The 27,918-nt window shown below is 39.3% G+C and overlaps 1 protein-coding gene across 8 annotated transcripts in view; it reads left to right on the plus strand.

Moving 5' to 3' along the window:
• PKHD1 (PKHD1 ciliary IPT domain containing fibrocystin/polyductin) overlaps window positions 1–27,918 on the plus strand; it is a 446,865-nt gene that overhangs the window by 350,568 nt on the left and 68,379 nt on the right. The window contains exon 62 of one of the 8 annotated variants that reach the window (XM_061196104.1): window positions 8,946–9,071. The exons of the other annotated variants lie outside the window; for them this stretch is intronic. Coding sequence (XP_061052087.1) covers window positions 8,946–9,034 — 89 coding nt within the window. The 3' untranslated portion in view covers window positions 9,035–9,071. Of the gene's footprint in view, window positions 1–8,945; window positions 9,072–27,918 lie in introns of those variants that run through there. 8 annotated transcript variants of the gene reach the window in all.

The raw sequence follows: 27,918 nt of genomic DNA on the forward strand, positions 1-27,918 counted from the left end.
ATAGCTGAGTATGAACTTGCAAAAGCTTAGATGAGGGAGCACCGCATTTTGCAGCAATTAATTTTGCAGAGGAAGCAGTCTGTTTAAAGATGCCTGCAGCACTCACTAAAATGGGGGCTGTTTTTCAAGGCCACCAGAGCTGCAGTGGGCTCTGGCTGGTTCATCAACAAAACAATGCTAAAATATGGCCTCCTGGGTTTTGCAAAAGGAGGGACTGGAGGGGCAATGAATTATGCTCACCTGCTAGAGCTGGGTGAAGTCTGTAATTGTTTAGCCCCCTAGCACTCCCCTGCAAGGGTTAAAATGACAGAGATATTAGTTGGCAATGGCTAAAATTGTTGGTTTGAAGCTCTCGGCAATACGCAGACTGTTATTTACCGGACTTGGTCGATTTACTTCTTAATGCAATAATGACCTGTGAAATGAAACGTGAGCTAGACAATTGTTCCTCATTGTTTCCAGTAAAACAGCCCTTCATACCCCATTAAACCACCATTAATTCCATATGAAAGAGAGTCGTGCACCAGCGCAGGATGGTCTCTCTCTTTCTTTCTCAGACTTTCCTGCCCTCGTGCTCCTGTTTCATTTTTCTTCGTTTACTTTGTATTTCCCCTTTTCTTCCTCTTTCCCTCCATTTCTCCAAATGGAATATGTGGGTCATGGAATCCATGGTGGGACATTTTTCCAAAGGACACTCGGAGTTACATCTCCTCCAAAACAGAGGCAAGGTTTCAGTTGCCAAGCCTCCACCGTCTCTCTGTTTGCCTTGAACGTGAAAACAGCTACAGAAACAAAAGAGTTTTGAAAAAGAAGGAGCAATTGTTTAGTCTTGTTTAAAAAAGATCCAAATGCCTATTCCTGATGGGTACGTGCTAGTCTTCCCACACTGGTTGCCTAGTAACTGCCTCCAGGTAAACCAACCGTGTGAATGGGTGATGTACCTTCTCTGGCCTAGGGAGGGGTCCTTCCCACAGCAGGAACGCACACAGGTCACAGAAAGTTCCTGTGTTCCAGGAACCTGACTAGTTTCAAACTGCTTTCCCTTCTCCCAGGACCTACTCTAACTCCCCCATAACAAAGGCCCCAACCAGGAAGCACTGAAACACAGGGCATGAAAGCTGCTTCTGGAGCATTTCTTCTCGCTGACCCTTTTCTCCCTACAACCTCATAGCTGGCACCTGTCTTAATTTTTTTTCATTGCATGACTGGAATGTTTTGCTTCATTTTGCATCTTGTTGAAACCTAGCAGGGCCCCTCTGGGTCCCCAATTTCTTGTTTGTAAGAAAAAGGCTTTAGTCTCCTAGACCTTTCTGGAGTTTCAAAGAGCAGACTCCAGCAGTTACTAATTAGGGAAGTGAGAGAATACAGAAACAAAGGAAAAGCAGTCAAGAAACAATATTTCAGTGATAAAACAGAGTCCTAACTCCTCCTCAAGAGATATACATAACAATCTGATACACATCTTTGAGTTGTTCTGCTGAAACTAAGACCCCACCCACCCACCCGGGTGGAGGAGGGTGAATACATGCTGAGCACAAGCACAGAGACACCAGACTGGTTGGAATCAGTGGATGATGATGAAGATTTCTGAAACACCACCCTGTCACCTCACCACCAGCCAATCAGAAGAAAGTCATGCCCCCTGCAGCCCTCACCCCAAATGTTGCCTTTAAAAACCCTTTCCTGGAAGCCATCAAGGAATTTGGGTCTTTTGATCATGAGCTGCCTATTCTCTTTGCTTGATGCCCTGCAATAAATGCTGTACTTTCCTTCTCCACAACCTGTGTCAGTAGATTGACTCAGCTGTGCATCGGGCAAGGGGGCCCAAGTTCAGTAACATTGCTGTTTGCAGGATCCCTGCATGACTCTTTCTGCCTCTGTAGTCACATTGTCTTCTCTTCTTCCTTCAAACGTTTTCAGCATCACTCTTCTGAGGACACTTGTGATTATATTTAGAACTGTTGGGGCCCAGGGTAGATGACTCCAAAATATGCCTTAACAGCATATGATTATTTTGAATTAAAGTTACTTAAGAAATGGTCGATACAAGAGGGACACTCTGACCCTCTTCTCTGTCTCCCTGAAAGGAGGAAATAAATCTCCCATGTGAAAGGTGCCCTTCATGCATCTGGAGGTAGAAGGGACACGCTTATCGCTAGGGACATGGAATTCAGGGCCAAGAAGCTTGTATAAATAAACCTTGTTACTTCTTTCCTAATTTATTACCCAAGCCCAAACTTTGCTTACATTTCTTACTAATTGGGCACCCAAACCTAAATTCTTTTGTCCTGCCAATTCCTCTCAAATTTATTGTTTCTATGTCTAAAAAAATATAAAAGTTGTTGGCTTTGGCCACTTCTTAGGTCCCATTTCTATGAGACCTCTGTGCACATGAATTAAAATTTGTTCCTCTTTCTGCTGTTAATCTGTCTTGTGTCAATTTTATTATTAGTCTCACCAAAAGAACTCAAGAGAAGTAGAGGGGGAAATTTCCCCCTCCCCAGCAGAGCCCACCTGGATAATGCAGAATATATATATTTTAATCTAGAAAGTCCAGATTTGACAATTAGGGTATTTTCTTTCCCTTTCTCTTCTTGAAAGGAATGAAAAAGAAAGGGGAAAGAAAATATTCTGAATCACCTAAATCACTCTTGATCTCACACACACACACTCAAAACAAATTCAAAATAACACCTCACCATCAATTTTTTATATCATTTTAAATTTTCACTTCTGGTTTTGGAGGTAGGTTTATCATCACCATTTGAAATTCTCAACAGTTGACTTTCCCACCTCTCTCAAAATGGTTCCACTCACACATGAATTGTTCTTGAATAGTCAATCATTTTATAGGTATCAGCTCTGGCACTGGTTTGTGTGATAGTACCTAGTAATTAGAAAGGCTTGTAAATTTCCTATATTCCCCTTCCACACAGGGTCATGTGTACTGGGGAATGAATATTGCAGGAGGCTGGGCGCTAACAAAGATTATCTCCCTACGGGACAAGGAGAAAGGCTGTTTATTTTTTTAAATTCTTATTTATTGTTTTTATTTTTAACTTATTTATTTATTTATTTATTGGCCATGCCGTATGCACGTGAGTGGCTTGTGGTATCTTAGTTCCCTGACCAGGGATTGAACCCCTGCCCTCGGCAGTGAGAGCACGGAGTCTTAACCACTGGACCACCAGGGAATTCCCAAGGCCATTTAGATCTTCCATATGAACTCACTCTTTTTCTAAAAAAATTGAAGTATAATTGATTTACAATGTTGTGTTAGTTTCAGGTGTACAGCAAAGGGATTCAGTTATATATATATATACATATATATTATATATATTTCATATATATTATGAAATTTCATATATTTTAGATTTTTTCCATTATAGGTTACTACAGTATGTTGTTGAATATAGTTTCCTGTGCTATACAGTAGGTCCTTGTTTTTTAATCTATTTTATACATAGTAGTGTGTATCTGTTAACTCCAAACTCGTAATTTATCCCTCCTCCTGCTTTCCCCTTTGGTAACCATAAGTTTGTTTTCTGTGTCTGTGAGTCTGTTTCTGTTTTGTAAATAAGTTCATCTGTATCATTTTTTTTTTTGCTTCCACATATAAGTGATATCATGTGATATCTGTCTTTCTCTGTCTGACTTTCTTCACTTAGTATGATAATCTCTAGGTCCATCCATGTTGTGAACTCATTCTTGAATCTGTTGTAAAATGGGTTTCATCACCTCATTCTTTCCTCAAAAACGTATCTGGCATTTTACTGTTTGCAGCTGATATCACAAAGGTCCCAGGAACAAAGTGACTCCTTTATAATCATATAGCCTATCAGACCAAACTTTTAGTTCCTTTTCAAGCCAGTATTTTTTCCCCCTGTATTAAAATCCCTTTTAAGAAAAAGTTAATTAAAAAGGAAATCAGTAATTAGTGAAGTAAACACTAATGAAGTGACTAAGGTCTCATTTAAAACAAGCTTCAATTTTTTTTTTAAAGAAAAAATAATAGAGGGTAACCTTTACTGTTCAGAGTAGGCCTATTCCTGTGGCTATTCCATCTTTCAAGAGTTTACTGAGGATCTACGCGTCCTTCAAGGGGATGACCTCTCCACTCCAGGAGGAAGTGAAGTCTTCCTCCTCAGACTGCCTTGGCTCTTACTGGAATGTCATCATTCATGTTACATTTTGCTCAGCATGATTAATTATATTAGAATGTGGTGGTGCCTTCTTTCCCCGATTTGATTATAACCTTCTAGAAGGCAGAATAGATTTATTATGCTAGTTTTAGCTTAATTTAACCAATACGTATCGATTCTCTATTACAATTTAATGATAGTTACTTCTATTACAGTAGTTTCCATTTACTGGGTGCCTCTTACATGCCAGACATTGTGTTAGGTGCTTTATATATCATACCTTTACAGTAACTTGGGAAGTAAGCCTCATTTTTATCATTCTAAATATGATGAAACTGAGGCTCACAGAGTTTAGGGGCTTTGTTTAAGATGTACGTCAAGTGATAAAGTGCAGATTTATGCCCAAATCTGTCTGAACTCAGTACCCATGCTTTTTTTTCTTAATGACCATGACCTTTCTTGGATATAGGCTGTCTGGGGAATTATGCATAAGTGAGATTCATCTTTGACCCTCAAGGAGATAATTTAGTATGATAATTCGAGTACTCGACCCTAGTTCGAAACAATGTAAGATAAGCACCTGCAAATACATAAATAGTACTCTGAGCGAACTGGATGGGTGGGATTTTGACAGAAGGAGAAAAAACTTCCCTTATCGAGGCATGAATAAAGGACACTGACATCACAAGGTGTGGGGTATTTTCATTTGGCTGTAGAATGGGAAACATGTTGAGAAGAAAGGGAGAACAGAGCTGTAGTTTTGGAGAGCCTTGAAAGCCAGACTGAAGTACTTTTCTTTATTTACTTCATGAGCTGTTGAGGGGACTTTGAAGAGTCCAGGATAGAGGAGGAGCCTATGGGAAGCTGTACTGTACTCAGGCTGCAGGAAGCAGGGCGAAGATTGGGTTGGAGCATGGACCAAATGGAAAGACTTGATAGGACACTGTTTTAGTTGTGTAGCTTTAGAGGAAATGCATTGAGGATCTGGAGGAGATTGATGGCCATCAGAAGTGAGAGGATGGTACAGATCAAAGACATACAAAAGAGAGGGAAAAGAAAGGGCTTGCCCACTCCTGACTGTTGGGAACTGATGAGAGGAAATCAAGAGTGACTCTATTGTCCATAGTCAGCATATCCTGGGGAACAAAGGTTCCAACAGTAGATATGGGGAAATAAGAAGGAAGAGGTTTTTGGCCTAAGCTTTGTCTTTAGTGAGTTTGGGATGCCCACTATAAGGGAGAGGAACTATTCAAATATCCATCTGGCAGCGGGAATCTCTGGTATTAGAAACTGAAAGATAAAGCACAGCTAGAGAGAAAACTGAAAATTGTCTGGAATTAGGTGGTAGGTGAAACAATACAGCAAATGATTGCTGAAGAAGGAAGAAAGAAAAGAAACTGAAGCTCGAACTTTGGGAAATGCATGGCATTGAGGAGAGCCTTCACTGGGAAGTGTGCAAGCAGATAAATGAAGTGTAACATTTTACTGTTTGTCACAGAGACAAGGGGGCACAGAGGTAGGACTACTCACCAGAGGCGGGAAAGCTCTCACTCTATGCTCCTTGCTGGGTTCTGAGGTGCTTTAAGGAAAACAATGTGACAAAGATGGAATGGTTTGTCCTCTAGTGAGAGGGGAAGCTGGGCCAGTCTTGTGCGTCGATGGAGGAAACTGGTGCAGGTACAAGGTGATTTAAGGGACTGGTCCACCCAAGGCCTTGCTGACCCCCAAACACTTTCCCTACCCATGCTGTGTCCTTCCTTCTAGGCTGAAAATGCTACCTTTGCTGCTAGAGCTATTCCTTCAGGAAGTCAGTGTTGGGTGTGGAGAAAAGGGAACCCTCTTGCACATTGGTGTGAATGTAAATTGATACAGCCACTATGGAGAACAGTATGGAGGTTCCTTAAAAAACTAAAAATAGAATTACCATATGACCCAGCAATCCCACTACTGGGCATATACCCTGAGAAAACCATAATTCAAAAGGACACATGCACCCCAATGTTCATTGCAGCACTATTTACAATAGCCAGGTCATGGAAACAACCTAAATACCCATCGACAGACGAATGGATAAAGAAGGTGTGGTACATATATACGATGGAATATTACTCAGCCATAAAAAGGAACGAAGTTGGGTCATTTGTAGAGACATGGATGGACTTAGAGACTGTCATACAGAGTGAAGTAAGTCAGAAAGAGAAAAACAAATATTGTATATTAACACACATATGTGGAATCTAGAAAAATGGTACAGATGAACCGGTTTGCAAAGCAGAAATAGAGACACAGATGTAGAGAACAAACATATGGACACCAAGGGGGGAAAGCGGGGGAGGAGGGTGGTGGGATGAATTGGGAGATTGGGATTGACATATATACACTAATATGTATAAAATAGATAACTAATAAGAACCTGCTGTATAAAAAATAAATAAATTTAAAAAAAAGAAAAGAAAGTCAGTGTTAAGATGTGCACATTCATTTATTCATCCATTTATTTACCCAGCTGATATTTAGTGGGCAGCTACTGCATTCCAGGTATCAGGATAAAAGCTGGTGTACAAAATGACATTCCTATCCTCATATCTTATTAGGAAAGGTAAGCAATAAGAAATATATACATAAAATAGACAAATAAATATATGATTACATATAAATGCTATAAAGAAGAGAACAAGCGTGCCATAAGTGCATCACAGTGGTCGTTGTGGTGGTGGTGAGTCAGTGAAGGCTGCTCTGGGAAGTAATATTAGAACTGAGACCAAAACTGAATAAGAGTTGGCCAGGTAATATGTGGAGGGGAAAGCCTTCAAGGCAGAGAAAGCAGTTTGTGTGTAAATCCCAAAGCTGGAGGAGCAGAGCCTCGGAGGAAGGAAGGCCACAGGGACTGAATAACAGTGGGCTTGCATGCAGATGAGTAGCCTGTGATGAGGTTGCACAGGTGAACAAGAGCTGGATCCTGAGGAGCTTAGGGGACATTTTAAGAACATGAGATTTTATTCTACTTGCAATGGAAACTGATGCAATTTACTTTGCATTTTTAAAACTTTGGAAGAGTAACTGGAGGTTTGCAGGAATGGATAAGAGAAAGATGAGTTAGCCGTTCTATTGCAGTGATCCAGGTGTGAAAAAATAGTGATATGGGTTACTTTTGTTCCTTTTGTTAATTTTATTTTATTTTTAGTAGACATTTTTTTAGACTTGAGGCTTGAACATAAGAACCCCAATTAATTTTTTTCTGTTTTATCTAAGATTTTAGCATCATGAAAAATGGTCTTGTATTCATTTGCTTTAACACATTCTTAGTCCAGAACCCAGATGTCAAAATCTATCTACTTAATGATTATCTAAAAACCCGGTAAATATGAATCTTCTCTTGTACTCTGACTTTAAGAGAAGCTCCAAGCCCTGAGAACAAAACAATAGTTGACAAAACCTTCACCTTCTAAAGTGAGGTTCCAGAGTTCCAGCTCTGTCTGTGGAACTTTCTGCAATGATGAAAATTTTCTATATCTGTGCTATTCAATGTGGTAGCCACTAGCCACGTGTGGGTATTGAGTGTATGAAAGTGACTGGGAAGATTGAGGAACTGAATTTTATTTTGTTTTACTGTGATTAATTAAAATTTAAACTTACATAGCCACATGTGGTGAGTGGCTACTGTGTTGGACAGTGCAGACTAAGATAATCTATGTTGATCTTGTAAACAAAGTGGCTAGAACCTAGTGTAAACTCTGACTCTCTAGCCCTTCACGTACCTCCGGGTATAAGGGAAGAGGAGAATTCACTGGGAGGTGGAAGGGGACTGTTCTAGGATCATATTGTAGATAATTTTCAATGTGCAATGAACTCTTCATCTCTGCTCACAGGAGGGCAGAGCTTAGTGCTTGCCCTCATATTCCTCTCCAAAGGAGTTGGGTTTTAAAGCTCCACTAGTAGTTTACAGAGACTGTTGTCTGACACACTGAAGAAGAGTCTACTGGTGAGAGACTGGCCGAAGTGCCTTGTGCTGAAGAAGTTTCCATTTCCTAGCTTGCTGAGCAAAGAGGCCAGGCCCACAGTATTCCAGGTGTGGACTCGTTAGGGGAGCGTATCATGTACCATTTTAACAGAGACCCACCCAAGAGGTGTGAGGTGACCTCAAGTGGGGGTGAACACTGGGCATCAGGGGCTTTCAGGTAAGTCATAAGTAGCCACCAGGAATAGGTATCTCCCATGCCAGTCAGGCAACCGCAGATCCTTAGTGCAAATCTCTGTGGAACCCACAGGAGGACTCAAAAAAGAGTCAGTTTTAGACATCTGCGATACTCAGAGGGTATCAAACCCTCTGAGCCTACAAAGCCTCTGGAAAACCAGAGGCTTTGTAGTGAGTGGAGGAAGAGGAATCAAGGTGGAGAAATAATGCAAAGCCAACAATATTTTCCCCATCACAGATTTCCCAGATTTTGAAGCTGAAGGAAGGAAGAAGGTTTCAAAAGGATTTGAGATTGCATTGGATTGAACTGGAATGTTTCATATGTGAAAGTAATCAGAAAAGCTGTGTCATCTGCCTGGGGTTTCATCCAGGATCTGAGCAAAATAATTTGACAGCATGAGTTTAAATGGGAATGGGTTAGGAAGACTAAATTTCCTCTCTCGCACCTGCTGAGTCCAGGTCACTCAGTAAACAGATTATAATAATAAGGATAATTGTACATTATTAATGATACATTGATAATGATGGTGATGAATAGCTAACATTTATCAAGTATTTACAACCTGCTAGGCACTCTTCTAAGCATTTTATCTGTTTTAACCCCTCAGCTGGAGATGCATATGGAATTGATTCCTCTCTATCTGAGGAAGCTCTGATAACTGGACTGGAAGATTTTCTGAGTCTCACTGGAAGATAAAATCTCATCTACTGAAAAATCGTGATCATCTAGTAGTTATTAAACACACTTAGCAGGCATTTCATGTGCATTATTTCATTTACTACTTTAACTGTACTATGAAATAATCACTCATTTTGTCCATTTTATGAGGTTCAGAGGAGTGAGGACAGTTTACCTACTGGCAGGTCTAGGCTGGGAATCTAGTGCTGCCAGGCCTCAGTGTCTTGCTTTTCACCAAGACCCTACATCTGAGACCAGGACTAAGGCTCACCTATCTTCTCTTCTTGAAAACAAGTACATTAATTATGAGGAACAAGAAATTGTCTCGTTCAAGCAAAATTAAAAGTTGGTCCATTTGAACATTGCAAAACACTTTGGGTACTAATTAGTAATAAAATTAGTTCCTTCTCTTGCCCCAAAGTCTTAACTTTAGTATGGAGAAACAAGAATACAGAAAATGGCTCACAGGGACCATCAACATGTATTCCGGCAAATATAGGAAAAACAAAAGCCAGGGCCAGCTCTTCATTTCTGACCCCCTAGAGTCCTCCTGATCCTCTCAAATCTTCTTCCTCTCCACTTTATTTCATTGTTGTTCTTAAAATGAATTCCAAAACCCAAGAGAGGGATAAGGCTCTTACCAAGAAGAAAAAGAAAAAGCTATGCTGTTACGGTTCAGTGTATTCTGAACTCTTGAAATTTGGGGCCTATTTATACTTCAAGACAAACAGAGATCATTTTAACAATAGCAGATGTTGCAAGGGAAGGATAGAGTTTATTACAGGCAGACCTATGTGGGGTCAGAAGCAATAGGTTCTTCCTGGGGAGGAAGTCGGATGGGCAGCTGCAACTTGGCTAGAAAGAGCTCGTTATCGTATTACAGTCCAGGCTGAGAGCACGGTGTGGTGCCCAGCTCTGTGGGTTGGATACACGTGCAGCTTCACCACCCCTTGCATGATTTTCTCGTTGGTCCCAGGTGTTACTTCCAAAACTGCGGAGGTGGCTCAGATGCAAGGAAAACATCTAACCATTTTGAAGGGGCTAGGAGACGACCCATATTTGCAAATATGATTGGAAGCATTTATCTTTCCTTCCCCCCCTACATCTTCTAAATATTAGCATTTAATAAAATACACATTTCTTTCATTTATTTTGAACTCCCTCCAAAGCCAGCAAATACCAGAACCTCAAATATTATGATAGGATAGGTTCTTTATTGGTTTGTTTTCTTTTCATTCTTTCTGTTTTTACTGTGTGATTCTTTTTCATTATAAATCCTTATGTTTCCAGCTCAAGGAGCCTGACTAATCAGAAGGGTTTCCAGCAGAGGTAGACAAATATTCTCAATGTGGTCCTGAGACCCTACAGATGCAGATAGCTCTGCTATTCACAGGAAATGAAGAAGTCAGGTCCATCAGAGACAGAGGATTTCCTCTTCAGATAAAGTATGTTAGCTGTTGCATATTAGTGATATAAAGCTCAGGAGGAGAGAAACAAGATGGTCTGATGGTGGGGAAAAAGGCCTCCTCTTATCCTGGATGCTGTTAAAAGCAGAGCCTGAGACAAAATTTGCATATAGTTTATTTATTTGGGAGATGATCTCAGGGAGCAGGAGTGGGGGACAGAAGTAGTGAAACAAAGGAGGGAAAGCAACTCAAGATGTCTACAGGAGATGCTTGATCCTGTGAGGACCCTTTTGAAGTGTATCTCAATTCTGCCCATGGGCAAAAAGAGAAGACACTGGTTCATGTCTCCAATTGGTCAAAGCTCCAAACCCAACACTTCCTGGTTGCACAGGTATGAATGCTAAGTGGTTCATCTCATGTGGCAGCATGAGAGAGGCCCAAGGGTGGAAGGCAAGGCACTGTCAGCTTTCTTTTGCATGGAAATGGGAGCCACGTCAGTGGCTGGAATAAGAGATGGGATGGAGAGGACTTGACATGGTACACACAGGTATCCAACACAGCATCCTGAGGAATTTGTTATTATAGGCTGGTAGTTCATAGAGATATGAGTTGAGGCCCCATCTGGATGACTTACCAGCTCTGTGTCCTGGGCAAGTTATTTGCTCCTAGGCCCACCTTTCTCCCTTTTAATATAATAACACTTACCTCATCTGGTTGTCGTGACAAGGAAGTGAATCACATAAGCTTAGTGCCTAGTGCCTTGTACAAATTCAGTAAATACTATCATTATAATCAATAGTATGAATAATCGACATAAGTTTGATGAGTTTGGCCTACAGCTCAGACCAATGGTGGCAAAACACTCTGTAGAGAAGAAGTGAAAAGGGAATCTAAGACAGATGTAGGACTCGTGCCTTTCTTTAGACAGGTGAGATTCATGTACACATAAAGTACAATATAGACTTCTGTTCTTGAAGATGAATCTCAGGCATGAAGATTCCAAAGTGATGTCACAATCATTAAAGAAATAGATACAGGATAAATTTGATTATTAATGATGTTTAATTTAATCTAAATTTATGGGAAAATTTTAAACAGGCCTGATTCCAAGGGAGCCTTGCACAGAGCAGGAACATTTGCTTCCTGTGTTCTCCAAATTCATATCTGTAAAGTCAGCGTGTTAAATCAGATGATTTCTGAAGTTTATTTCAATTCTTAAATTTTGCATCCCCAAATAACTTATTTTATTATTCCTGAATATTAATTAGCTAGAATGTCTGATTTCCCACTTATACTGAAAGACAAAAAGATTGACTCACCTGTGTATGTCAAAAAAAGAGCTTGTCATAAAAGTATTTATTCACAGTAATTATACTGGCCATTCCAAACTCAAGGTGGATTGAGTTTTGAAAGCTGGTTATTTACAATGAGGGATGTGTTTTCACACAATGACTATGTTAAAAATAATAGGCAAACTTCCAGGTCAGTAAAGCAAAAGTCTATTTTAATCATGATGTTCCATAAACACAGTATTTTTCTACTATTTGCCTGGTTTCTGAATACTACGTGTTACGATGATTTGAACTCTTCCATGGAAAGAGTTCCACCTTTTGATTACAAAAGCCACTGTGGTTTTTGCTCCAGTGATCTTAGGAAATTTCTCTCTTCCCAGGCAGTTGGACCTATGAACTTTTTCCAAGTCTCCTAACTCCTCCAAAGCGGGACACTTTTGAGTGTAGAGGGGGAGCTATTAATATTTTTTCTGGGACAACGAGCATAAATCATCATTGTCCTGAGAACTCTGGGGGGATGGTTGTCCTCGTCATACTCTTTTACAAGTACTTCCATGGCCTGTCTGTGGATGCAGCAATATGAAGCTCTCACTTATTTTCATTTTCGTTGCAGTTCATTCAACAATGTTTACTAAGTTTCTACCATGTACTACATACTGGAGATATAGTGTGGTAAAGATGAACATGGTACCCAACTTTGCTGAGCTTAGAGTCTAGTGCAAAAAAGAGACATTAAATAACTAATTGTAATAAAGCATAAGTGATGACTGAGGAAGTCTAGGCACCAGGGGAGCACATAGTAGGGGACCTTAGGTTGATGCTCTAAGGCAGGGGCTAGTAAACTTTTCTGTAAAGGGCCAGATAGGAGATATTCTAGGTTGTTACTATTTTAGCCTTTAATGATCATAGATGGTTTCTGTTTGTCCTCCTCCTCCTCAACTCTCTCTTCCTCCTTTTCTTTTTCTTCTTTCAAAATTCTTTAAAAAATTAAAAACCCGTTCTTAGCTTGAGGGGTGTACCAAAACAGCCATAGGCAAATTTGTCAACCATAGTTTGTCAACACTTGTTCTAGGAGAAAGCTTTTTGGAGCAAGTGCTATGTAAGCAGAGATTTAGAAGGTGAGTGAGTTTGCCAGGTAAAGAGTTGTAGAAAAAGTATATGAGATGGAAAGATAATATGTGCAAAAGCACAGGGACCGGAGAATGAAAAGAAATCCATCCTGGCTGGGAATGGCCCAAGATGATGTCGAGATGTGTGAGATCTGTTCCCAGAATGTTTTATAACCCTGCTAAGGATTTTGGACTTGATCCTAAGGGTTAAGAGGCATTCATAAAGGACTTAAAAGGAAGGAGGATCATGATCAGATTTGCATGTTTCAAAGATTATTCTGACTGCCCTGTAGAGAACAGATTGGATGGGACAAGAGAGGAAGCAGGGCATCCAGTGCAGTGGCAAAAGTCCAAAGGATAGACAATGAGGCAGCACAGATCAGGATGATGACAGGAGAAATACAGGTACTCAAGTGAGATTTGTGAGGTGTAAATGGCTGGACTTGTTGGTTGATTGGACGAGGAAGAGAAAGGAGTCAAGAATGACTTCTGACTTCTTCCTTAAATAACTGGGGAGCTGGTGATACCATTTACAGAGGGAGAACCCTGGAGAAGGAGCGAGTTTAGAAAAGAAGAAGAATTCCGTTTTAGACATACTGAATTTGAGGTATATGCTAGACTTCCGAGAGGGGATGCCCAATAGGGGGTTAGATGTACAGCTCTGTAGTTCACATGAAAGGTCAAAGATGTAAGATTCATCGTGTAGATGGGAACCAAGGCCAAGAAACTGAATGAAATTATGTATATAGGGTGAGAAGAGCCTCCCAATGTTGAAGGAATGGCTGGGCAAGTAGATGGAAAACAGTTTCTGGTGTTTAATGAGTCACCTTCCACCTAGTCTACCTGTTCCTCCTCTTCTTCGGTCTTCTCCTTCTTTTACTAGTTATGCTACACATTTTCTACCTATATAGACCAAACCTGGGGTGAGGTGAGAATTAGAGATGACGTATGAAGCTGTCCTTGATAGGGATGGGAAAGAACATTCAACTGGAAGTAGAAAGGAAGGTCCTTCTTGGGGCTGCGGTACCTCTGATACAGGTTTAAAGTGTTTTTTTCAGTTGCTTCTGTGCACATAGGGATGTGAATAGGTTGGGCATACATAAATTGTGAATGACCTGCCTTCAGTATATGAGAGAATATGATCCAAAAAACAAGACTTGGCATGGGGAGAGCAGCAGACAAAACAGACACAAATAACAGTGAGTTGTTCCAGGTGTTGAAGAAATATCAAGAGAGGAATGCGTAGGGGAGGAAAAAATTCTACCCATCTTAGGTTCATTGGCTGGAGTCCTATGACTTAGACTAACAAAAGACAGATTAACAAGTGAAAAGCAAACAGAAGTTCATTAATGTGTACATTGTGCATGGACATGGAAGTACTCAGTGATGAGTAACTCAAAAGGGTGGTTCGAACTTGAGCTTAGACCTTGAGCATCTTAGCAAAGAACAATAATTGCAAAGAAAAGTGACAGGCAAAAGAAAGGGACTTTGAGCTTCCAGAGGTGGCAAATTGTGGGAAGGTAAATGTACGGAGACACTAATGGTAGATAAGGGTTATATGGTTTCCCTGGTACTATCTCTGGGCTAATAAGGGTCCAGCGTCTCAGAGGACTAACTTCAGTCCTTCCTGGTAGAGAGGGGAGGGGAGACACCTTTACAAATTTATTTTCTGCTTTTAGGGAGAGTGCAGAGGGCTTTTCTTGTATCTGCTTATTTATAAATTATCTTCAGCTCAAAATAATCAGCATGCCAAACTGGTGTTTTTTGGGGGGAGGCATATTCTGCTACCCTTCAAAAGTCACCTAGTGACCACTGTCAGACTTAGATTTCCCCACATCCTCACTTCACTTCTGTGATTGTAGTTAGGGGAAATTACAATGAATTCCTATATGTTTGACCCTGGGCATTTAACATTTTTAAGTGCCATGTATATCACCTAATAGATTTAATTTTTATCCAAATTAGTATTAAGTTTATTAAGTTGAATTTTTATTCTTGGAAATTGACAATCTATGTATGATGCTTCTCTGTATGTAGGGCATAAAGGATAATTTCAGCTAAACAGCACCAGTGATTAATCAGTGTTCTCTGCCCATTACAGAACACACGTAATATTCTGTTATTACTGCTGATTGAATTCAGGGCCAACTCAAGCAAAGCTGAGAGGCAGGCACTGGTTTTCTTTCGTGTTTGCCTTCTCACTTCCCTTTTCTACTTCAAGCATCTATCCTGGCCTCATTTCCAGTTGTTACTTGGGTATTTGCCCTTTAATAGAAAATTGCTGCCGGTAAAAAGCCTTTAAAGTCCAACTAAATGGATCTTTCATAGTGGACTTTTAGGTGGAAATGGGGCCCTATGGGAGAGATGTTTTCTGGAGAAGGGCAGCCATCAATTTGTGCGATGGGCATTGCAGGTCTATCACAGTGGGTTGTGAGGAACAGCTCTGAGACAAGACCTCTACTTGTGTCTTCAAACTATTCTTGAGGCCCTTTGACCCTGTATCCCCCTGTGGCTCCTGCCATATCCTCTTCATCTCTTCATAGTCAAACTTCTTTAAGGAAAAGTGCCCTGGCTGACACTTCCTTATGTCTCATTCAGTCTCTCCCGCTGCATTGTGGCTGGCCAGCATCAGCAATTGCAAATTACTGGACGTTTTCTCCTTATCTCTATGGTCTCTGCAGAATTTGACTCTGAGTCTGCTCCCTGATTCTTTAAATTGCATCCTGCTTTGGTTTCCAAGACAACGGGCTCCCCTGGTTCTCCAGCCTCTCAGTAGTAGGGTAACTGAAAGTGGGGGCTGGGGTGGAAATGTAATGTCCAGCAGCATCCCCACTCCTGGGTACACACGACTGAATTTCCTTATTCTTGTAATGCATATTCAAACCCCCTTCTGACCTGATTGCTTGTCTGAGTCCTTTCAAAATAGAAATTTTGGAATCTCCACTGCCCCAGCTGTTGCCTCCTCCTAATATTCTCCATCTGAGTCCTTTTCCCCCCATCCCTCCAATGTTAGTGATCTTTAAAGTTTTGTCATTAACAATCTTCTCCTTTTCCTCTTTTTCCCCTCCTGATCTTATCTATGACCTGGCCTTTGACTCTTAGGTCACAAATCTCTACTTCTCTTCCAGACTCACCCTTCCTTCCAGATCTGAATATTCAACTATCTGTGTGATATCTCCATTCTACCTATGTTAGAATGCCTTATCTTCAGCCCTCCTACTCTTAAATATCCCAAATTAGTAGTCACCCTTGGCTGCTTTTCCCTCTCAACCTCTTCCTTCATGCAGTCGCAAAGCCTTGCCAAATCCATTAAGGTTGTTAAATTCATCCTCTCTTCCATTTCTCCCTACTGCCTTAGAGTAAGCCTTTATCTGAGCTGTAGCAGTGAATATTGTTCTCCCTTTCCCTACTCTAAACCTCTATAATTCTACAATTTACACAAGGAAGAAGTGCTCTTTATAAAATGCAAATCTGATCATGTAAGCCTCAGCATAAAACTGTTAACTGGCTTCCCTTTATTTTGCAGAATAAAATCTCAGTTCATTAGCATAACATCTGATGGACTTTGTGATGGAACCTCCATCACAAGACCCCACCCTCCTCTTCAGGCACCACTTCCCTCCACAGTACAATTAAACATTTCATGTTGCTTGAGGCCTCTGTACCTTTGGACAGTATGTGCTTCTGGATCATTCTCTCAATTTCATGAGTGTCTATCTATCTAGAATATAGACTCCACGCTAGAAGGGACTGTGGAGTAAAATCCCTTTCTACAGGTATTGCTCGATTGACGTGAATGTCAGGGGAACAATAAAGAAGGGTAGAGGATGTATCATTTCTCATCTGGTTACCACCGCCTCTCATCCGTATTAGCAGGACTGGCAGGACTCTGAGGTAGAAATAACTTTTTGGAAATGTGCTAGGAACCCTCCAAACTAGGATCATTAGAGTAGAGATGTGAAGAGCCTGGATCCCTCAGAAACGGCAGAGCATCTTCTAAACCCTTGTATTTATGTTTATTACCAGATAAGCTTTCCAGGAATTAAAACTAAAGGTGGTGTGGTACATATATGCAATGGAATATTACTCAGCCATAAAAAGGAATGAAATTGGGTCATTTGTAGAGACATGGATGGACCTAGAGAGTGTCATACAGAGTGAAGTAAATCAGAAAGAGAAAAACAAATATCATATATTAATGCATGTATGTGGAATCTGAAAAAATTGGTATACACAATCTTATTTACAAAGCAGAAATAGAGACACAGATGTAGAGAACAGACGTATGGATACCAAGGGAGAAAGGGGGAGGTGGGATGAATTGGGAGGTTGGGATTGACATATATACACTATTGATACTATGTATAAATAGGTAACTAATGAGAACCTACTGTATAGCACAGGGAATTCTGCTCAATGCTTATGGTGACCTAAATGGGAAGGCAATCCAAAAAAGAGGGGATATATGTATACGTATAGCTGACTCACTTCGCTGTACCGTAGAAACTAATACAGCATTGTAAAGCAACTATACTCCAATAAAACTTAAAAAAAACAAAACAAAAAAAACCAAAGGTGGAGCTTTTGGTATAATACAGGGAGATGCTGAAGTTATCATCTGACTGATATCTGAAGAGGAAAAGGTTATGAGCCTTTTAAGCCTTCATCAATCAGCCAGGTTGCCCCACTTTAGATCATAGTTTACCACCAGCCTCCTCAGGAGAGAGGAGACATAAGACTTTGGTTTCTTTCTGAATTTATAAAATATGTGTGTGGTTTTGGTATTTATTGTCTATTGTATATTACACTAGTTTGAAAGATAAAAAAATAATGTTAAAGTTTTCTCTCTTCTTTATTCTAGCTTGGATTTGTATTGAATAATCTGGGGTTTTCTTGTTTGTTGTTGTAATTCCTCATTTTAATTCTTGAGATGGCTAGGGAACAATTCTCCATTAACTGGAGCTTTCAAATAAAAAGAATCTTAATTGTCAGAATAAAAGAAAATTTATTGTGTTAGATGTAGTGAAAAAATATAAATAAAATACTCTTGACTGTGTCCTCATTGTCCCTTTCAATTCAGTCAAATTTTCTGGAATGCCTGTCTATAAAGCTATACAGTGAAAATAGACCAGAATTTTTATTCAGAAGCGATACAGGGATTCTTCATTAAATATTCTGAAGATCCAATGTCCTTATTGCTAAGATTGCAAGAGGAGAAATATACATTTTTATTATGAGAAACTTTCAACAGCATATTCCTAAGTCCTCCCTCTGTGTTTATGTAGCACTTTAAACAGATGTTTATGTAACGCTATGTATACATACTTTTATTGCAGACACGTTACATACCATTATTGTACTTTGTCCATTTGTCTTTCTGCTCTTGAATTTTAGTGCTTTGAGGGCAGGAGGCCATTTCTCTTTGTGTCCTCATCACCTAGCACAAATTCCAGGAGAATTATAGTAAATAATATTTAATGGATGGCAACTCCAAGCAAAAAAATGGATTTCTGAGTCCCAGAGAAAGTTTGGTACATTCCATATTATTCATTGAGGTCTTAGAAGATAAAACATATGGCAATTACTTCTGCTAACTACATTGTCTGAGATAAGGTAAATCTGATACAAGTTTTGAATTTCACCCATAAAAGTTTGTGGAAATTTGTTTTCTCTCATTAAATAGGTATGTATGTAATATCCTCAACTTGGCCTCTTTGCCTGTGAAGTCTAAAATACTTACTATCAGATCTCTTACAGGAAGTGTTTGCTGACCACTGTTCTGTAAAATACTTTATATAAGTTTAAGAAACAATTGATTTGTAAAAATTTCTCTAATGTAACATTTTAACACTGGCCTGGACGTTAAAACTGTGAGTTCTGCTTGTCACGTATAGCTATGTCTGACCTTCTTTTGTACTTTACTTGACTGGGCATAGGGCTGAATGCAGAATGGATGCTTCGTAGTAATGGTTAATTGATTTTTTTCTCAAGCTGCTCAGTTTTAGGAAAAGATTTTGCCTGATCCCATTAGAGTTTTAATGAATGGCATCCTAAAAATGCAATGGAAACCCAAATATTTATTTATTTATTCGCCCGTGCCCTAAGGCTTGCGGGATCTTAGTTCCCAGACCAGGAATTGAACCCGGGCTCTTGGCAGTGAAAGTGCAGAGTCCTAACCACTGGACCTCCGGGGAATCCCTGAAACCCAGATATTCATAATGAGGATTATTTTAAATGACTGGCCTGGACTATGAGGCGTATGCTCAGAAGTAAAGGCCAGAATCTTCAGGCAGACTTAACTCTCTGCCACATGTTACAAGCTGGCAAAATCTGTGAAGGACTGGGGGTGATAACTCACACAGGTTAAGAGATGGCTCTGAATTAATATGTCAGGCTAAATAGATTGATTGTTACTTAACTCTAATTTAATATTTTCAAATGCAGCATTACCCGTGACATCAACCATAAAAATATTTTAAAAGATCTCAAAATTAGGTAACTACATAGCAAAGGAATTGCATCGAGTGAAAAAAACCCAGAGTTAATGTCTTGGTTAGTGAAGTTGAGCGTTTTAGTGAAATTTCTTTTTCCCTTTTGGTTACTGGGAAGTCCTTCCTAAATTCACTTGTTAAAAGAGTATATTTTCGGCTGCCTGGATAAGGCGGGTTGTATTGTAAATCCTGCCTAAATGTACTTGGAATAAGCCAGTCAAGAATTTAACCTCTCTTTGACAAACTAATTGGCTGGGGTTTAAAACCATCAGTTTTGTAATAAAACTGTGTGCAATCAATTAGGGTAAACTGATTATGTTCCCTTGGCTTCATGTCTGAGGAATCTTGTTAGCAGTTGAAGTCTCTGAATGACTTGCCTAACTCTTAGAAAATGACTCAGCCTTTTGTAAAAGCATGAGGTTTTCAATTCCCTGCAAATTTCACAGGGCTTTCAGGTAATGGCTGCATGTTACCGAAGGGAGTAATGTTAAGTGCATGTGTAAAGAACGGTTCAGGATATTATCCTTTCCTTAGTGAATCACAAATGAGCTTTTCATGTCTGATTTCCTCTCTGGATGAGCGAGCTGAGGGGCTGGAGTGCAGCGAGTTAGGAGTCTGAGATTGGGACAAATCCAGTCCTTCGTGGTCTACTGTCTGCCACTGCGAAGCTCCGGATATGATCCAGAGTCAGCAATCCAGAGGACTTAGAAAATAAGAACCCTGATATGATCCTTATTAATGAGATGAGAACTGGGAATCTGGACAAGAGAGCATTCAGAGAAAGAAGAGGGGAAAGCTGTGGGGACTGGTGACATTCCTCAGCCAAAGAGAATTGACTTTTAGCTATTGATAACACTCATATATTCCCTCCATTTATCAAAAGAGGTTTGATATTTTAAAGTACCGTTCATGGTTTTCTGTTTGCATTATAGATCTGCTTCTTCCAGAATTGGAGGTTTTTGTTCAGTTATCACAATTTGTATTGTATTTTAGGTTTTAATTTGTACTAATGTCTCAGGAACACTTGAGAATTTCATTATTTGCTACAAAGTCAGAATTAAAGCACATTTGACATTTTCTATTTATGCTTCCTAAGAGTGAGTACCAGGCATTGTTCAAACTAAGGCCAAGTTCTAAAACATCCCCAGCTAATATACCCTATGCATATCTTTAGACTGAATAATATTGTGATTGAATAATCACAATGATTGAATTATTGTATGTGTATATGTGTGTGTATATATATATATATATATATATATATATATATATATATATATGCCTCATGAGTACAGAAGCCGAATCTGTTCTCTTCACAATTATTCCTAGGATAATAACTCTCACTGAATATTTGTTTGCTGAACTAATGAGTGTGGTTCTGGTCCTTGCAGTGGCCCCAAAAGCATGCAGCACATTTTTATAGTTGTCATAAATACAAAAAGAAGTAAATAAGTAGTTCAGAGCCATTACAGCTCCCCTGACCAATTTCATAATACAATTTTAGAGGATATTACAGTATTGAATACAATATTTTATTATGGTTTCAAATATTTGATATCAAAGTACTTTCTACAAAACACTTTATTGGAAAATAATGCTATTCCCCAACTGGAGTGCTAAAATGTATTATCTTATAACAGTTGATAAAGATTTTTATTTTTTTGGCTGCGCCACGTGGTGTACAGGATCTTAGTTCCCTGACCAGGGCCAGGGATTGAACTTGGGCCCCGTGAGTGAAAGTGCCCAGTCCTAACCACTGGACCACCAGGGAAGTCAATATTCTGTAACAACCTAATTGGGAAAAGAATTTGAAAAAGAATAGGTACATGTATATGTATAACTGAATCACTTTGTTGTACACCTGAGACTAATACAACATTGTTAATCAACTGTACTCCAATATAAAATAAAAAAATTTTTTAAAAAGCTAAAAACATATTTTTAAATAAAGTCATTCTAGAATTCTTATTAAAACTGTCAACCTGTAATAACAAGTGCTGGTGAGGATGTGGAACAACTTGAACTCTCATACATTGCTGGTGGGAGTGCAAAATTGTACAGATACTCTGAAAAACAGTTTAGCAGTTCCTTACAAAGTTATACATATACTTAACATATGTCCCAGCCATCCTCTTTCTGGTTATTTACCCTAGAGAAATGAAAACTTATGCTCCCACTAAAACATGCAGACATATTGTTACCACCGAATGCAAGTGCAAGTTTGTGTGCCCAACACACAGTGAGGCCAAACAAACTGAAACGTTGGAGTTTGGAGCAGAGAAAGATTTATTGCAGGGCCATGCAGTGAGAAAGGGTGACTCATACCCAAAAAGCCCTGAACTCCTGTAAGGGTTTCAGCAAAGCACTTTTAAAGGCGAGGTGAGGGAGAGGTGTGGTTAGTTGTTGCAAACTTCTTGGTGTCCGATCCTTTGTTCTAGCAGCTGTCCACTTAGGTCAGGTCAGGATGATCCTATAAACCTCCAATAAAACAAATGTTATTCTCTGTTCTGCAACTTTTTATCTCTATATGAAAGGACTCGTAAAGGTCAGAGACCTGAGTATAGGCTATCCTTTATATTTCAGGCTATAGGTGCAGAGCCAACATTTCTAAGCACAGGCAATAGACCAGGCCTAACATGGAATCAGATTTGTTCTTTCCTATTACAAAATGTTCAGAGCAGCTTTATTGGTGATAGTGAGAAGCTGTAAACAACCCAATGTCCTTCAGGAGGGGTCTGGATAAACAAGCTGTCATATATCCATGCAGTAGAATACTACTCAGAGATAGAAAGGCACAAACTATTGATACATTTTGATACTGATACAGGCAAGATGGATGATTCCCAAAGACGTGGGAGTGAGAGAAGTCAGTATGAAAAGGCTACATACTGTATGATTTCAACTATGTGATGTTCTGGAAACGGGAAAACTGTAAAGACAGTGAAAAGGTCAGTGATTGCCAGAGGTCTGGGTGTGGTGAGAATAGTATTATAATGGGGTAGCACAGGGGGTTTTAGGTGCATCAGCAAGTTGTTTTGTATCCTAATTGTGGTAGTTACACAAATCCATACATTGTTGAAATCCATAGACCCTTACAGCAAAAGAAAATAAATTACCATATGGTAATTTTAAAAAATAACATAAAAAATCTCCCAGTTAATAAGATTTAAGTAATTGTATAACCAACTGGCTGCTTAATTACAGTCAAGTGGTATCTTCCCAGGCACATCACAACTGGAGACCGTGGGTTTTAAAAGCCATGATCTAGTTATCTGAGAGGTGGAAAGTTAGAAAAGTAAGCTATAGTATACTTTTTACAAAAGAAATAAAGTAGTATTATCAAAAAGGAAACTCTCCTATACTTTTATTCAAAAAGCAGAATTGCGAGATCTTGTTTGAAGCCATCACTTTATTGTCCAGTTATGTAGATTTTCCCCTCTGGTGCTTATTCTGGCATTAATTAATATAACAGAATCTGAAAGAAAGATTAGAAATGTGTTATGTTAGAAATAGCCTTGCTTTAAGGGACATGCATATTGATATGCCAGGAAAACTTGGACAGTTTTCTCACTGCTGAGATTTTGTTTTCACCCAGTCTGGAGTCCAGTGGAAACCACATATTTATTAAATGATTGATGTTTGTGCTCCTCAGGAACCATGGGAATTACCATCTTAGATCAGATCATCAGTCTGCTTAGTCTAACATCTTGCTTCTGTCTTAGGTAATTATCTGATGCTTTTGAGGGACATTTAAATCTTTCTTATAAGGCATCTGACCATTGTTTCACATAGTGTTGATTCTCATTGTTGAGACGTGGATGAGAAACTTGGGCTGAAGTTTCTTTCAGTGCAATTAAGTTCATTTGTATTTTCAAAATCTAATTTTATTTTGGCCGTTTTGAGCATACTGGTTAGATCCCAGATGATAAGAAATGCTGTGACGCACTTGATTTAATGCTCAAAGATTTGATTTTTCTACTTCCCGATGAGGCTACAAGAGTGACTAGATAAAAATCCCATATAATGTAACGTGTTTTATACTTCTAGAAGTCCTATATTTTATAAGACGAAAAGCAAATGATCCTCTCCATGTTTGTAAGATGACTGTTCAGAGCTTTATGTGCTATGGTCTCAGAACTAATTATTCCCAAATAATTGACAACTAATAACTCTTTAGACAGTTACTTTTTACCATTTTCTTTCTAATATATTGCTTTGATTCTTTAAAAATGGAACAGTTTAATTGGCTGGTACAATGTGATCCTTTTCTGCCTTCCTATCTCCTAGGTAGATATTAAATGCATAGACATTATTTTAGGGTCAACAGCAACTTATTTAGCGTCTACATCTTCTTAACAAAGACTTTTTTAAAATGAAAGCCAGGTGAGAGACATATCCTTTTACAAACTTGCAGGAATTGGAATTTAGGCTTCCTGCTCAATGAGAATATTTGCTGTTGCTGTTGTTTATAAGCAGAGTTCTAGCTGAGGTGTTTGTTTGGTAAGGAGGCAACTACACCACATGAGTAGTAAATAACCTCAGGATAGGGTATGTAGAGAATCTTCTACAGCAGTGTTTTCTCAACCGGGATGCTTAACCCCCAGGAGCCATTTGGCAATATCTGGAGACATTTTTGGTTGTCACAACTGGGGGCTTGGAGGTGTAATTACCGACATTTAGTGGGTAGAGGCGAGGGATGCTGCTAAACATCCTACGATGTCAAGGACACTCCCAACAACAAAGAACTGTCCCGTCCAGCATGTCAATCGTGCCAAGATTGAGAACCCCTGCTCTATAAAGTGCAGAAGATGTGTTTTTAGCATCAAACACAGTGCCTTGAATATGATAGGTGCAAAGAATATATTGAGGGGATTTTCACAAGGGACCGCTCAAATCAGACTCAGGGCAGAAAGGGAGGGTATTTATTATTGGAATCAGGCAAGTTGCAAAGCAATGCTTATTGACCACAAATTTCATGATACGCATTACACTTATTTCATAGCATGTTTGATTAGGCACACATGCAAAGCAGCTTATTAAGAGGACTATTACTAGTATCATTTTTTAACCTGTGAGACTAAGCATTGTTTTCCTCTCTTCTCTGTTATAGTTTTCAAGGATTGGTCATCGGTTTTTCCTCCTCTCCCACAATCAACGGCTATCAGTTTTTGGAGCACGTGTCCCACCAGCTGGGGTTCTCTTGCTCCCCCTGACAGTTCTCCAGGGCTACAGTTTTATGTTTCACCTCTAACTTCTGTTTTGCTAATCCTCTCTTTAGCTGTTTGATCTTAAACTTGAGGGGTTTTAGAGCAAGAAAAATCCTGTTGATTTGTCTCTCTCTGGATTCTGGATCTTGAAAATAAACTTTTTATAATGAGATAGTAAATAGTAGGGTATCTGGACCAGGAGATGACTATATACAGTGGGTTGTCCAGGACAGGATGGGTATCTCAGTCCTTGGATTGGGTGATTTTTTTTTTTTTTAAGTTTTATTTATTTATTTATTTTTGGCTGCGTTGGGTCTTCGTTGCTGCGCACGGGCTTTCTCTAGTTGCGGCGAGTGGGGGCTACTACTCTTTGTTGCGGTGCGCGGGCTTCTCATTGCGGTGGCTTCTCTTGTTGCAGAGCACGGGCTCTAGGCACACAGGCTTCAGTAGTTGTGGCTCGCGGGCTCTAGAGCACAGGCTCAGTAGTTGTGGCGCACGGGCTTAGTTGCTCGGCAGCATGTGGGATCTTCCCGGGCCAGGGCTCGAACCCGTGTCCCCTGCATTGGCAGGTGGATTCTTAACCACTGCGCCACCAGGGAAGTCCTGGATTGGGTGATTTTTATCCAAAAAAATTTGGACAGATTTTTGCCTTGTTGGGTGGTGCTCATGATGGCTTTCGTGAATCTTGCTGTGCTGCTCCTGAGAACTCACCTTCTAAAAATCTTCAGTCCCATTTGTCCCTTTCCTGGGGATCAATAATGGGTCTATGGGCTATAGACCAACAAGCACCCTTGGCTAATTTAGTGTCTGTCTATCACTGCCAAATCCTTAAAGCAGAACTGGATTCAGATCCACCTTCAGAGTGCTATGCGTTTGCAGCCTGGGGAAGACCCTTTTCTAAAAATCACAGCACTGCTTGAAAGCTTGTTGCATTCCTTTACATGAAGATAAACTTTCAAATCCACTAGAGAGTTTAAAAGTTAAACTTATAAATGCAAACTGGGGGTGCCAACTTGTTAGAACAAATTTTCATAAAAATTCAAATAAGGATGGCAGATTCTTTCTTCTTCTGTAGGAACAGAGAATAGTTTTGGGAACCCAAAAGCAGGAGAGGTTTTTTTCTTTAAGGCCAGGAAGGGCATCAAAGGCAAACTTTTCTTACTTCAAAATTTCACTTTGGGCTTGTGCCATTTTTCTTCTACTTTTCTTATCCAGATGTACAACAGATACAAGATAGTAGAGAAGGGAAGAGAAGGGATTAAGATTTCTTTTCTAGAATTCACTGTTACCTAATAGAATTTCAGGCTAGTTAAAGTCTCTACAAAACCCAGAAATTTATAATTAATATACTTCTCAGAGATATTCACATATACCCATATTGTTATTTTAAACCAATGATATTAAATAGCCATCAGTTATTTTCACGATCTATGAAAAAATGTTCTCGAGTATCAATTTCTGAGACAGGTAAGTGCAACATTGTTTTAATCTGAAGAACTATAGCAATGAACCCTGAAAATAGGTTGAATAGGTCAAAGTTATTTCTTGATCATTACCACTTTAATAAATTATGAAGTCAGGATTTCATTTTATATATTATTCATCTTCTTTTTCATTTTCTTCTTCTTTTTTTTTTTTTTTTTTGGCAACCTGGCCGTTCTTTATGTTTCAGAAATAACAGTATTAAATACTATGGAGAAAGGTTAGAGGGTTGACACTGAGGTTGCATTATAAAGACAAGTTAAAAGCTTTAATTTATACTTGAGAATAACAAGATATGAAAGGATTTTGTGAAAATCCTTTGTTCATTAGATAATGTTTATTTAACAAGAAATGAGTGTTTTCAATAAGATTTAACTGAGGATTTTGTTGGAAAGACTTTAAGAAGTAAGGTCTCTGTTCTTTAAACCCTGCTGATTTAAAGAAATATTACTAAATACTTTTAAGTCCATTTTTATTCAGTTCTGTCTACTTGCTATTGGTTATAATAGACTTAGAACCTTAAGGCTTATTCTTTTATTCTTCATTTTTTGTTTTAAAATTTTGGCAAGATTGTTTTCTTTGTGCTTGTTGTTATTCGAAGGCCCCAGCAGAATTCTGATTCTTCTGTAGCCAGTGCTATTGGAAGAAGACATGATATCATTGCCAGTGGGGAAGCTGTTAGCTAGGAAATCTCTTTTAGTCACAGTGTGGTTGTGTAGCTAAATTGTCCTCTGTGTGTCAGAAGTGATTTGACCATACCTCCTGGTTTGCCCAGGACAACCTAAGTTCATACCTGCTGTTCCAGTGTAATTGTAATACATCCACTCTCGAAAGTGTCTTGGTTTGAACAATAAATTACATGATCACCATCAACTTAGGAGGCTATATGGAGAGAATGGTAATTGGATCAAGCGTTTATTTTTTGGCTTTTCTTGTTTATTTTTTTATTTTTTTATGATATTGGGAGTGTGTGGCTTGTGAAAAAGAATCAATAAAATTAGATGATCCAGAATGAAACTGAATGTGGAAGGGTTTTGTGGGAACTGAGAAAGAAAACATTTGCAGACATTGCTATAAATTAACAAGCCAAAACAGGGAGAGGGAGAAAAGATAAAAGTAAGCATCGTGACCGCAGGGCTATAATTATTAGGATAAAGCCAGGTGTTTTGGTGATGGTGCTAGTGGAGGAAGGGATGCATAGGAACCAGCACTCAATATTATTTTAAGAAACACAGTAAAATGCTTAAATAGCTGGAGAGTGTAGGATAGAGGTCAAGGACATGGGCTTTGGAACAGACTGCCTAGTGTTCACTTTCCTCAAGCTACTGAAAAACGGAAAAGATGCTTAAACCATATATGCCTCATTTCCCTCATCTGTAAAAGGAGAGTAAGAGTAGTACCTATGCCATAGAGTCATTGTGAAGATTCAATGAGTTGATGCTTATAAAGCACTTAAAACTGTATGAATCACATTAAAATCACTCGATACATGCAGCCTGCTATTATTATTATTATTGCGATTGTTTTCAATGGGCAAAGGGGGCAACAGCTGTACCATGGTCTTCAGGTGCCTTACATGAAGCTGCATATACTTCTGGACGCAGCATCACACACAGAGCAGCTCTGGCTGGTTGGGAGTCCTGTCTTTATCACATATTTGTTCAGCAAGTTTCTGAGCTTCTCTTTACTCTGTCTCCACATGTTTAGATGGAGATGAAAATAGTGTAGATGTTTTAGGTTTATTGTTACGGTTAGACTTGCCACAATGCTGGTAAAACCACTCCCCACGGCCTCGGGCATACAGTCAGGGTTTCAATGTTAGAAGTTATTCTATAGGAAGCTCTCCCTATAAACTTACATATGTGATAAGGGATGTTACCTTCTGGGTTTCTTAGCTCTAATCATTCTTACGTAG

Source organism: Eubalaena glacialis, chromosome 7 (assembly GCF_028564815.1).
Source record: "Eubalaena glacialis isolate mEubGla1 chromosome 7, mEubGla1.1.hap2.+ XY, whole genome shotgun sequence".
NCBI lineage: Eukaryota > Metazoa > Chordata > Mammalia > Artiodactyla > Balaenidae > Eubalaena > Eubalaena glacialis.